Genomic DNA, 14368 nt, shown 5'->3' with positions numbered 1-14368 from the left:
GACAAGATTAAATTAAGAATAGTCTGATGGGTGAAAATATGATCACTTGATGAGAGAAGTGTGTGCAGCCTGAAGCATTTTTGCTTGCACTCTGTCCCTATAGTCCTATCATGCAGCCCATATATGTTTTGATTTCTAAGACATTCTAAGGTTTCTATAATTCAAAACTAAAGTTGCCAAATAACTTTAAATCTAGCATATAGGACCTGTTTCAAATGATCACTTTTACACTCAACATAGCCACTTCATATGCGCACTGGCTATGGATTCTGACAAATATAATTTCTATTTTATTCAGCTAAGTTCAATTATATTCTTCTTACTATAAAATTATATAATATGAAATAATAGCAAGGGACTTAAGCATATCTTGTCTGCTAAATGAACAGCCTACAGCCTAAGGCATGGCGCATAGCCAGATAACATACAGTAGGCCAAGTCTTCTGTTCTTCTGAAATACATTTTCTTCTTATCATAATGTTTCTTTAGTCCTGCCTGACATAAATCATTGATTTGTGATGGTGTATATTAAATGATTTAGACTTTTGTTAAATATAGATATTGCAAAGCTTTGCATCATATCCCAGGCATTTATTTGCATAAATCACTGGACACAATTTTTAGAGACAGGCTTCTATTTTAGCCAGCCGTCTATTTCCTTAATGCACACAGCTTTTGATCATTTGCATAGTTAATTGTTTAATTCCAGCATTCACTTCCAGAATTTTAATAAATATACTAAGGTGTTATCATTTACCCGTCACATTTATTTTGTCTTAGTATGCCTCTATTTCAAATTTAAAAAAGAACTTCCTTGACTGAATAAATATTTTCCTCTTTGACTGTGCATTTTCGGGCAGTTCTTACTTGCACCACTAGAGGGCGATCATCCAATTTCTTGTGGTCTGTACTCCCAAAGTTGTTCACTGTTTTTGTGCTTGCCAGTTAGCAGTGTTCAGCTGTTAGCAATGACTAGCAGTTTCTTACTGGCTATAAAAATGGATGATTGACATAATTGTTTCGAGTCATTACTGATTTATTAAATGTAACAAATCAAACATTAAACCTTGTAAACAATTCATGGTAATTCATGGTAACCTCGTAAACAATTAATTTAGACCAGGCGTTTATTTGAAACAGGCGTTTATTTACTGAAATGTGTGTCATTGTCAGTCTATTAAAAAGGACAGGAGGCTATTTGATACTCAGCATTTCATTGAAGTTTAATGGTATGTTAATTCACTGTCAATTACCGTGAAACCGGCAGTCAATTGCATGACAATAACCAGCTGACTAAATGTCATGATCTCCACAGCCCTAGGTAGAACATCTTAAAACACTATGGCAGTCTTGGTGCAACACCTAGCAGCCAAATCAAAAGATTTTGGCCTTTTTGGGAGGCTGAAAGAGGCATAGTTCAGACATTATCTGAGAGAAAGTTATATATTTCTTTATCGAAAGCTTGAGGAATTTCTTTTTTTTACATTTTTCAGATATCATTTTTGAGAAATGTTAAGTGGGACATCTGTTAAACATTGAATTACATTTGAGTGTACAAAACATTTTGCCCTCAGAACAGCCTCAATCCATCAGGGCATGGACTCTACTAGGTGTTGAAAGTGTTCCACAGGGATTCTGGCCCAATGTGACTCAAGTGCTTCTCACAGTTGTGTCAAGTTGGCTGGATGTCCTTTGAGTGGTGGACCATTCTTGATACTCACAGGAAACTGTTGAGCGTGAAAAACCTAGAACCTTTGCAGTTATTGACCCAAACGTATACTCCTGGCACATACCATACCCCGTTTAAAGGCACTCTGAATGGCACACATCTAAAATCCATGTCTCAATTGTTTCAAGACTTAAAAATATTTATTTAACTTGTTTCCTCTCATTCATCTACACTGATTGAAGTAGATTTAACAAGTGACATCAATAAGGGATCATAGCTTTCACCTGGATTCACCTGGTCAGTCAATGTGATGGAAAGTGCAGGTGTTCTTAATGTTTTGTACACTCAGTGTATATCTGGAGTTAAACTGTAACACTAACAATAATGTATTTTCCCTTAGTACTTCCTGCTCCAGACCAGCTGACTGTTGACTCAATGGACAACACATCAGCTGCTGTTAGCTGGAGACAGCCACCAGGATTGGACCAAACCCAAAATCATTACCAGATCTCCTACCACTGTCCAGGGACAGAACCACACATCACTACCACATCTTCACACAGCATCACTCTCTCTGACCTGAAACCTGGTACTGAATACTCAGTCACTGTCTGCACTGTGCTGGAAAATGGAAAGCAAAGTCAACTGGCGTTAACAACATTCACCACAGGTAAGGAAGTACCCTACTTAAGTATTATTTCTGGTTATGAAAATGTCTATGTGAATTCCCCAGATCTCAAAATCCAGTTTGGTACTGAAATCTATAAACGTTGTTTATACAGTACATTCTGAAAGTATTCAGACCCCTTGACTTTTTCCACACATACAGCCGTATTCTAAAATGGATTTGATATATTTTGCTTGTCATCAATCTATGAACGATACCCCATATTGGCAAAGAAAAAACTGGTTATTAGAATTTGTTGCAAATTTATTACAAATAAAAAACAAAAATACATTATTTACATAAGTATTCAGACCCTTTGCTATAAGACTTGAAATTGAGCTCAGGTGCACCATGTCTCCATTGATCCTGCTTGATATGTTTCTACAACTTGATTGGAGTACACCTGTTAAATTGATTGGACATGATTTGGAAAGGTACACACCTGTCTACTGTATATAAGGTCCCACAGTTGACAGTGCACGTCAGAGCAAAAACCAACGCATTTGGTGGAAGGAATTGTCCATAGATCCACAATCCGAAACAGGATTGTGTCGAGGCACAGATATGGAGAAGGGTACCAAAAAATGTCTGCAGCATTGAAGGTCCCCAAGAACACAGTGGCTTCCAACATTCATAAATGGAACCACCAAGACTCTTCATAGAGCTGGCCACCCGGCAAAAACTGAGCAAGGGCCTTAGTCAGGTTGGTGACTGAAAATCCAATGGTCACTCTGACAGAGCTACAGAATTCCACTGTGGAGATGGGAGAACCTTCCAGAAGGACAACCATCTCTGCAGCACTCCACAAATCAGGCCTTTATGGTAGAGTGGCCAGATGGAACCCACTCCTCAGTAAAAGGCACATGAAAGCCCGTTTGGAGTTTTCCAAAAGGCACCTAAAGGACTCTAACCATGAGAAACAAGATTCTCTGGTCTGATTAAACCAAGATTGAACTCTTTGGCCTGAATGCGAATTGTTACGTCTGGAGGAAACCTGGCACCATCCCTACAGTGAAGCATGGTGGTGGCAGCATCATGCTGTGGGGATGTTTTTCAGCGGCAGGGCCTGGGAGACTAGTCAGGGTCAAGGGAGAGATTAACGGAGCAAAGTACAGAAAGATTCTTGATGAAAACCTGCTCCAGAGTGCTCAGGATCTCAGACTGGGGCGAAGGTTCACATTCCAACAGGCCAACGACCCTAAGCACACAGCCAAAACAATGCAGGAGTGGCTTCAGGACAAATCTCTGAATGTCCTTGAGTGGCCCAGCCACAGCCCGGACTTGAACCCAATCGAAAATCTCTGGAGAGACCTGAAAATAGCTGTGCAGCGACTCTCCCCATCAAACCTGACAGTGCTTGAGAGGATCTGAAAAGAATGGGAGAAACTCCCCAAATACAGGTGTGCCAAGCTTGTAGGATCATACCCAAGAAGACTCGAGGCTGTAATCGCTGCCAAAGTTGCTTCAACAAAGTACTGAGTAAAGTTCTGAATACTTATGTAAATGTGATATTTCAGTTGTTGTTTTTTTAATAAATGAATTACAAATGGTAAAAACCTGTTTCCCTTAGTACTTCCTGCTCCAGACCAGCTGACTGTTGACTCAGTGGACACCACATCAGCTGCTGTTAGCTGGAGCCAGCCACCAGGATTGGACCAAACCCAACATCATTACCAGATCTCCTACCACTGTCCAGGGACAGAACGACACATCACTACCACATCTTCACACAGCATCACTCTCTCTGACCTGCAACGTGGTACTCAGTACTCTGTCACTGTCTGCACTGTGCTGGAAAATGGAAAGCAAAGTCAACTGGTGTCAACAACCCTCAACACAGGTAACGAAGTACCCAGCTTAAGTATTATGTCTAGTGTCAAAGTTGATTAAACTTGAACTAGTTATCGAAATAACTATGAACTAATTATAATAGATGTGTCAGCAGTATCTTCCCTGATGAGAAATATATGGTGAATTCCCCAGACCTCATAATGGAGTTTGGTGCTGAAATCATTCAAAGTTTTTATGGTTTCTAAATGTTTGCTTGTTTCCTATTAGTGTGAGTCATTATCACAAGGAGTTGATCTGCCTCTGCTTGCTATCAGTACTACAGTGTAAAACACTTGTTATTGGAGAGTGGAGAGTATTTATAATCACAGTATTCTTTTATTTTATATTTTTTTAAATGGTGTGCCGGCGACAATTTTGCAGCGGCGCACCACCGTTGCTCAATGAATACAGCAGAAACCCCTAATATTTGTTACTTGACAAATCCAACTTCTGTTGTGTGAATCCTTTTTTTAGCTTGTTTTTTTCCGCTTATCAAGCGGATTTGCCTTTTTTACTTTGACTACTATTCCTTCTATTGTATATTTTTGGAGTTAACCTGTAGCCCTTACCCCCTACCTACAGTACCTTCTGTTAATATTGAGACTACCTGTTGTTACCTTACCCCTACCTACAGTACCCTCTGTTAATATTGAGACTACCTGTTGTTACCTTACCCCTACCTACAGTACCCTCTGTTAATATTGAGACTACCTGTTGTTACCTTACCCCTACCTACAGTACCCTCTGTTAATATTGAGACTACCTGTTGTTACCTTACCCCTACCTACAGTACCCTCTGTTAATATTGAGACTACCTGTTGTTACCTTACCCCTACCTACAGTAGCCTCTGTTAATATTGAGGCTACCTGCCTCTACCTTACCCCTACCTACAGTACCTTCTGTTAATATTGAGTCTACCTGCCTCTACCTTACCCCTACCTACAGTACCCTCTGTTAATATTGAGGCTACCTGCCTCTACCTTACTCCTACCTACAGTACCCTCTGTTAATATTGAGACTACCTGTTGTTACCTTACCCCTACCTACAGTAGCCTCTGTTAATATTGAGGCTACCTGCCTCTACCTTACCGCTAACTACAGTACCCTCTGTTAATATTGAGACTACCTGTTGTTACCTTACCCCTACCTACAGTACCTTCTGTTAATATTGAGACTACCTGCCTCTACCTTACCCCTACCTACAGTACCCTCTGTTAATATTGAGGCTACCTGCCTCTACCTTACCCCTACCTACAGTGCCCTCTGTTAATATTGAGGAAACTCAAATTAACTTTGAGCGCTTTAATTCAAATTTTTACGTTGCAAACAGTAACAATTATTTTTCATGCCATGAGAAGTAGCGGATCCGACCAAATAGGTTCTGGAACACATCAGTCCAAAACAGAGAGGTGCCAGATCCTGTTCCCGCAGGATCCAGCTCAAATAAAGCACTGATGATACAAGTAAAACACATTAACACATTACCAAAGTTCTGACTTTAATAACTTGTTATTCAGTACATTTTCAGTGGTGGAAGAGACCCTCAAGAGTTGCTGCAGTGTGTGTTCTACTGGCTGTGATTCTAGGCCTGTTGGAATCCTGTAAGTGAAAAAAAAGAAAAGAATTGTAGTCAATGTTTAGACTGTTACACGTTTTAATTGACTTTTCCCTTTTACAGATGCAGAGATTGACCAGTTGCAGAATAGTCTAAATACCAGGACCACTGAGAGAGACCAGCTAAAGACCAGACTTAGGTTCTATGGTGAGTGCAGTCTTTAATTTTCCTAATTTAGAATAACAATTTTATTTCATACTTAGAAGAGATGTAATATATTTGTAGACTTTTAAATGCCTGCTGTTCTGTTGTGTTTATTTCAGAGAAACCCTGTCTGGACGGATGGTGGAAGTTTGGCACCAGCTGTTATTATGTCTCCTCCACAATGGAAACAGGCAGGGGTGGTCAGAAGGAGTGCAGAGCAATGGGTGCAGACGATGTTATTATAAACAGCAGAGAAGAACAGGTAATCGATAATACATTAGTAATACTATAATACTACTTTTCATTGTTATTATGATTATTATTCTCTACTTCTCTGACTAGTATTCAACATAGCCTTGGTTTCTCAAATGATTGCCACGCCTGGTTCACCAACTACTTCTCTGATAGAGTTCAATGTGTCAAATCGGATGGCCTGTTGTCCGGGCCTCTGGTAGTCTCTATGGGGGTGCCACAGGGTTCAATTCTTGTGCCAACTCTTTTCTCTGTATACATCAATGATGTCGCTCTTGCTGCTGGTGAGTCTCTGATCCACCTCTACGCAGACGACACCATTCTGTATACTTCTGGCCCTTCTTTGGACACTGTGTTAACAACCCTCCAGACGAGCTTCAATGCCATACAACTCTCCTTCCGTGGCCTCCAACTGCTCTTAAATACAAGTAAAACTAATTGCATGCTCTTCAACCGATCGCTGCCTGCACCAGCCCGCCTGTCCAGCGTCACTACTCTGGACGGTTCTGACTTAGAATATGTGGACAACTATAAATACCTAGGTGTCTGGTTAGACTGTAAGCTCTCCTTCCAGACTCACATCAAACATCTCCAATCCAAAGTTAAATCTAGAATTGGCTTCCTATTTCGCAACAAAGCATCCTTCACTCATGCTGCCAAACATACCCTCATAAAACTGACCATCCTACCGATCCTCGACTTCGGCGATGTCATTTACAAAATAGCCTCCAATACCCTACTCAATAAACTGGATGCAGTCTATCACAGTGCCATCCGTTTTGTCACCAAAGCCCCATATACTACCCACCACTGCGACCTGTATGCTCTCTTTGGCTGGCCCTCGCTTCATACTCATTGCCAAAACCACTGGCTCCAGGTCATCTACAAGACCCTGCTAGGTAAAGTCCCCGCTTATCTCAGCTCACTGGTCACCATAGCAGCACCCACCTGTAGCACGCGCTCCAGCAGTTATATCTCTCTGGTCACCCCCAAAGCCAATTCCTCCTTTGGCCGCCTTTCCTTCCAGTTCTCTGCTGCCAATGACTGGAACAAACTACAAAAATCTCTGAAACTGGAAACACTTATCTCCCTCACTAGCTTTAAGCACCAGCTGTCAGATCAGCTCACAGATCACTGCACCTGTACATAGCCCATCTATAATTTAGCCCAAACAACTACCTCTTCCCCTACTGTATTTATCTGTTTATTTTGCTCCTTTGCACCCCATTATTTCTATTTCTACTTTGCACTTTCTTCCACTACAAATCTACCATTCCAGTGTTTTACTTGCTATATTGTATGTACTTTGCCACCATGGCCTTTTTTGCCTTTTCCTCCCTTATCTTCTCTAGGGCCAGTGGGACGATTTCGTCCCACCTACGTAACAGCCAGTGGAATCCTGTGGCGCGTTATTCAAATACCTTAGAAATGCTCTTACTTCAATTTCACAAACATATGACTATTTTACAGCATTTTAAAGACAAGACTCTCGTTAATCTAACCACACTGTCCGATTTCAAAAAGGCTTTACAACGAAAGCAAAACATTAGATTATGTCAGCAGAGTACCCAGCCAGAAATAATCAGACACCCATTTTTCAAGCTAGCATATAATGTCACAAAAACACAGAAGACAGCTAAATGCAGCACTAACCTTTGATGATCTTCATCAGATGACAACGCTAGGACATTATGTTATACAATACATGCATGTTTTGTTCAATCAAGTTCATATTTATATCAAAAACCAGCTTTTTACATTAGCATGTGACGTTCAGAACTAGCATACCCCCTGCAAACTTCCGGTGAATTTACAAAAAATTTACTAAATTACTCACGATAAACGTTCACAAAAAGCATAACAATTATTTTAAGAATTATAGATACAGAACTCCTCTATGCACTCGATATGTCCGATTTTAAAATAGCTTTTTGGTGAAAGCACATTTTGCAATATTCTAAGTAGATAGCCCGGCATCACAGGGCTAGCTATTTAGACACCCAGCAAGTTTAGCTTTCACCAAACTCCGATTTACTATTAGAAAAGTTTGATTACCTTTGGTGTTCTTCGTCAGAATGCACTCCCAGGACTTCTACTTCAATAACAAATGTTGGTTTGGTCCCAAATAATCCATAGTTATATCCAAACAGCGGCGTTTTGTTCGTACGTTCAAGACACTATCCGAAAGGGTAAAGAAGGGTGACGAGCACGACGCATTTCGTGACAAAAAATTCTAAATATTCCATTACCGTACTTCGAAGCATGTCAACCGCTGTTTAAAATCAATTTTTATGCCATTTTTCTCGTAAAAAAGCGATAATATTCCGACCCGGGAATCTGCGTTTAGGTAAAAAGACGAAAGAAAATAAAGCACGGGGTCGACTCGTGCACACGCCTAAGCCCATTGTCCTCTGATCGGCAACTTGCCAAAAGCGCAAATGTGTTTCAGCCTGGGGCTGCCTCGATATCATTCAGCTTTTTCCTGGGCTCTGAGAGCCTATGGGAGCCGTAGGAAGTGTCACGTTACAGCAAAGATCCTCAGTCTTGAATAAACAGAGACAAGAAGAACAAGATCTTGTCAGAGAGGGCACTTCCTGTAAGGAATCTTCTCAGGTTTTTGCCTGCCATATGAGTTCTGTTATACTCACAGACACCATTCAAACAGTTTTAGAAACTTTAGGGTGTTTTCTATCCAAAGCCAATAATTATATGCATATTCTAGTTACTGGGCAGGAGTAGTAACCAGATTAAATCGGGTACGTTTTTTATCCGGCCGTGTCAATACAGGTTAACAGGTTAACTCACCTCATTTGCTCACATTGTATATAGACTTATTTTTCTACTGTATTATTGACTGTATGTTTGTTTTACTCCATGTGTAACTCTGTGTTGTTGTATGTGTCGAACTACTTTGCTTTATCTTGGCCAGGTTGCAATTGTAAATGAGAACTTGTTCTCAACTTGCCTACCTGGTTAAATAAAGGTGAAATAAAAAGAAATAAATAAAATGTGTAACCAATTGTATCACCAATGTTCATGTCACTGTAAATTTATAAAAAATACTTCCTGTCAGCAAACAAGTGTGCTTGAGATGATATCTCTAATTATACTACAGTAAAGTAGCTGAGGCTGCAACTTGATCTAATAGTTTCACTTCGGAATTCAACCTAATCTGAATGAAAGTCTAATTTTGACGCATTCATTCCGTGTGGTTACAGGGTTAATTCTGTGTGGTTACAGGGTTAATTCTGCGTGGCTACAGGGTTAATTCTGTGTGGTTACAGGGTTAATTCTGTGTGGCTACAGGGTTAATTTTGTGTGGTTACAGGGTTAATTCTGTGTGGTTACAGGGTTAATTCTGTGTGGTAACAGGGTTTAATTCTGTGTGGCAACAGGGTTAATTCTATGTGGTTACAGGGTTAATTCTGTGTGGTTACAGGGTTAATTCTGCGTGGTTACAGGGTTAATTCTGCGTGGTTACAGGGTTAATTCTGCGTGGTTACAGGGTTAATTCCGTATGGTTACAGGGTTAATTCTGTGTGGTTACAGGGTTAATTCCGTGTGGTTACAGGGTTAATTCTGCGTGGTTACAGGGTTAATTCTGTGTAGTTACATGTTTAATTCTGTGTGGTAACAGGTTTAATTCCGTGTGGTTACAGGGTTAATTCCGTGTGGTTACAGGGTTAATTCTGTGTAGTTACAGGGTTAATTCTGTGTAGTTACAGGGTTCATTCTGTGTGGTAACAGGTTTAATTCCGTGTGGTTACAGGGTTAATTCTGTGTGGTTACAGGGTTAATTCTGTGTGGTAACAGGGTTAATTCTGTGTAGTTACAGGGTTAATTCTGTGTGGTAACAGGTTTAATTCCGTGTGGTTACAGGGTTAATTCTGTGTGGTTACAAGGTTAATTCTGTGTGGTTACAGGGTTAATTCTGTGTGGTTACAGGGTTAATTCCGTGTGGTTACAGGGTTAATACTGTGTGGTTACAGGGTTAATTCTGTGTGGCTACAGGGTTAATTCTGTGTGTGTGGTTACAGGGTTAATTCTGTGTGGTTAAAGGGTTAATTCTGTGTGGTTAAAGGGTTAATTCTGTGTGGTAACAGGTTTAATTCTGTGTGGTTACAGGGTTAATTCTGTGTGGTGACAGGGTTAATTCTGTGTGGTTACAGGGTTAATTCTGTGTGGTTACAGGGTTAATTCTTTGTGGTTACAGGGTTAATTCTGTGTGGTAACAGGGTTAATTCTGCATGGTTACAGGGTTAATTCTGTGTGGTTACAGGGATAACAGCCAAAACAATTCAAAGGGTTATGGTTAGGGGTTAAGGTTTGGGATATGGGTTGGGGAAGGCTTAAAACAAAAATGATTAAACACAGCGTTCTCTTTCCATCAAGTACTCTCCCAGCTTGCTAGAGCATTGTGAACTGTCGTGGTGCAGTCGTCAGAGCAGAGTGCTTGGTCTGTGTGGTCTGAGCACGCTTCCCCTCTGGGCATCATGAGTTTAAACCAGTGTTCTGCAACAGTTTGGTATTGTTTTTGTGAGCACTGAGGAAGTAATATATGGAAGTACTCAGGACCTTTTCAAACATCCTAAATCCCCTTGTATTTCTAGTGACCAGGCTGACTACATTATACTACTACTACTACTATTAGACTACTACTACTATTATTTATAACATGTAAAAGTGTTTCTCTGCTGTGGAGATTAAATAATGGCCATTGTTTTTCTTCCATAATTATATTATAGATATTTATCAATGGATTTAAGAAGAATGTCTGGATTGGTGCACTTAAATTAGATGGAATCTGGAAGTGGGTTGACAACACACCATTTAACACTACGTGAGTGAACAGGTTCTGGAGGACTTTAACACTCTTTTTTTCTGTTGTAATAAATTACTTTTTACAGTCAGATAATCTCATCCTCAGCTAGCTCTCTCTCTCCCTCTGTAGAATGGTAACAACTGAGCCTGGGCACTAGGTTAACTGTCTGATTCTCTATGTAGAATGGTAACAACTGATCCTGGGGACTAGGTTAACTGTCTGATTCTCTATGTAGAATGGTAACAACTGAGCCTGGGGACTAGGTTAACTGTCTGATTCTCTATGTAGAATGGTAACAACTGAGTCTGGGGACTAGGTTAACTGTCTGATTCTCTCTGTAGAATGGTAATAACTGAGCCTGGGGACTAGGTTAACTGTCTGATTCTCTATGTAGAATGGTAACAACTGAGCCTGGGGACTAGGTTAACTGTCTGATTCTCTATGTAGAATGGTAACAACTGATCCTGGGGACTAGGTTAACTGTCTGATTCTCTATGTAGAATGGTAACAACTGATCCTGGGGACTAGGTTAACTGTCTGATTCTCTATGTAGAATGGTAACAACTGATCCTGGGGACTAGGTTAACTGTCTGATTCTCTATGTAGAATGGTAACAACTGATCCTGGGGACTAGGTTAACTGTCTGATTCTCTATGTAGAATGGTAACAACTGATCCTGGGGACTAGGTTAACTGTCTGATTCTCTATGTAGAATGGTAACAACTGATCCTGGGGACTAGGTTAACTGTCTGATTCTCTATGTAGAATGGTAACAACTGATCCTGGGGACTAGGTTAACTGTCTGATTCTCTATGTAGAATGGTAACAACTGAGCCTGGGGACTAGGTTATCTGTCTGATTCTCTATGTAGAATGGTAACAACTGATCCTGGGGACTAGGTTAACTGTCTGATTCTCTATGTAGAATGGTAACAACTGATCCTGGGGACTAGGTTAACTATCTGATTCTCTATGTAGAATGGTAACAACTGATCCTGGGGACTAGGTTAACTGTCTGATTCTCTATGTAGAATGGTAACAACTGATCCTGGGGACTAGGTTAACTGTCTGATTCTCTATGTAGAATGGTAACAACTGATCCTGGGGACTAGGTTAACTGTCTGATTCTCTATGTAGAATGGTAACAACTGATCCTGGGGACTAGGTTAACTGTCTGATTCTCTATGTTGTATTGGATGTTTTTCAACTCTGATTCTCTGTGTTGTTTATAGCTATTGGATGGAAGGTGAACCAAATAACTTGAATGACAAGTGTGTTGAGATCTCACAGACGGCATCAGACCCATTGAAGAGTTGGAAGGCTGTACCATGCACTTCAAATTACTGGGTGTGTGAAAAACCGTCTACACCGTAGTCTAATTATAATAGCTAAATGTAAGCCCCTATCTTATAGAGTTGAGCTGGTTTTCCCTGTGTTAGGCTGAACCTGTTTTTGTTTCTATGTATAACTACATTGAAAGACGTATTTGATGTCTTTAAAGAAACCTAGTAGGCTCTAACTATGGTTTATTTTTATTTTTTCCATATGTAACATTTTTACCATATTTTGCAAATAACAATTTAGCATTTTAACAATTTAAATTTAACAAGATACTGTTTTCATTTAAGTTTTTGCAGTTATCAATCCATTTAAAATGCAGCAGTGTTATTTTTGCTTCTATTCTGTTCCATATGTACTGTGTTCATTCTACTGATTAAATTAATCTATATACTGTGATGTGGAGATTGATGATATTTTTTTTAATTTAATCAATTTTAGAATAAAGCTGTAACTTAACAAAATGTAGAAAAAGTCAAGGGGTCTGAATACTTTCAGAATGCACTGTATATACAGTGTTGTATATTTGCATCCATTCTGTTCCATATGTACCATGTGTTCATTCTACTGATTAAATACATCTATATACTGTGATCCAGGTATGTCATTTACTTGTCAGGTATACTGTATTACTAAGTGTTGTAATGTACTAATAGTAACTCCAGTGTGTTTCTTCTAAATGGTGTCAGTTATTAGTTGACATAGCACAGTAAAAACACGTTAGTTAATACATAGAAAATAGTCCTTATCAGTAAAGTTATAGCAGTACCAGAATTGACCACTAGATGGGTTGTGTCATGCATGGACACGTGACCAGAGCCTGTATTCACAAAGCGTCCCAGAGTTAGAGTGCTGAACTAGGATCAGTTTTGTCTTTGACCTCTCTCTGGTAATGTTTTTCTGTAAAATATTTGACTTGGCTTACCCAGTACAAAGAAACCAATGGGATAGTCCCAAAAGTGCAAACTCTGACCAACTAGCGACATAACACTCCTGTTGGATAACATATTCACATTTAGAACATCAGTGCAGTATTCTGGAACTTTCTGGAACTTTCTGGAACTATCAGTTGACTGTGAACTTTAGTTCCACATACTGTCTGTTTACCAACCACCCACACATTTTCTGAATAAGCCCAAGTTAACCACATGTTACCGTATATCTGAACCTATCATCCAGAGGTATATTAGTTATTATTAGTTCATAATTGTTTGTCCAAATAAGATAATAATACATCCAGTGTAGGCTACTGACCCACAAGGACACTTTACTCCAATATTACACCCAGTGTAGACTACTGACCCACAAGGACACTTTACTCCAATATTACACCTACTGACCCACAAGGACACTTTACTCCAATAATACACCCAGTGTAGACTACTGACCCACAAGGACACTTTACTCTAATATTACACCCTGTATAGGTTATTGGCACACAAGGACACTTTAATATTACACCCAGTGTAGGCTACTGACCCACAAGGACACTTTACTCCAATGTCACACCCAGTGCAGGCTACTGACCCACAAGGACACTTTACTCTAATATTACATTTCGTGCTCACTCAATACATTTTATCTTCCTTTTGACAACACACCAATATAAAAAAATGTATGTTTTTTTTCTCCAACTCTAAAAGACTGGTAAGTATTTTCTCCATTTCACCAGCTATGTTGTTCATTGTCTGATTATGTTGCAATGTGTTAGTGGTTCTGGGGGACTTAGCAGATGGAACAACAACTGGGCAAAAGTACATAGCTATGTCAAATACAGAAAATGCTTGTTTATGGGGGGGGGGGGGGGAGTGCAGAATACGTACAGGACAATCGGTTTTAGAGATGTAGAACTAAGTCTTAAATATATTTTGCTCAGTAAGAGTATTGTGTTGATAGTTGCGCTGAGTTTGAACTTTTGGGACTTTCTGAGTTCTAAACTTGAAAATATGAAACATCCTTATTCATATCACTGAGGGAGAGAGGGGAATGCAGAACATGTACATTCTGTCAGAACATGTTATTTTTAGACAT

The 14368-nt window shown here is 39.7% G+C and overlaps 1 protein-coding gene across 2 annotated transcripts in view; it reads left to right on the top strand.

Annotated features, from left to right (window-relative positions):
* The window catches only part of LOC106569656 (C-type lectin domain family 12 member B), an 83632-nt gene extending 70701 nt beyond the window's left edge, over positions 1-12931 (top strand). Inside the window, exons 4-10 of one of the 2 annotated variants that reach the window (XM_045711689.1) lie at positions 2070-2339; positions 3907-4176; positions 5685-5768; positions 5846-5929; positions 6046-6188; positions 10924-11018; positions 12232-12931. In XM_045711689.1, the coding sequence (XP_045567645.1) occupies positions 2070-2339; positions 3907-4176; positions 5685-5768; positions 5846-5929; positions 6046-6188; positions 10924-11018; positions 12232-12373 (1088 nt within the window). In that variant the 3' untranslated portion in view covers positions 12374-12931. The remainder of the gene's footprint in view (positions 1-2069; positions 2340-3906; positions 4177-5684; positions 5769-5845; positions 5930-6045; positions 6189-10923; positions 11019-12231) is intronic. The other variant, XM_045711688.1, reaches the window with a different exon arrangement.
* Positions 12932-14368: the final 1437 nt, after the last annotated feature.

The sequence above is a fragment of the Salmo salar genome, unplaced genomic scaffold (genome assembly GCF_905237065.1).
Source record: "Salmo salar unplaced genomic scaffold, Ssal_v3.1, whole genome shotgun sequence".
Lineage (NCBI taxonomy): Eukaryota > Metazoa > Chordata > Actinopteri > Salmoniformes > Salmonidae > Salmo > Salmo salar.
Note: the sequence above shows the minus strand (reverse complement) of the source record. Positions and strands in the feature narration are given on the sequence as shown.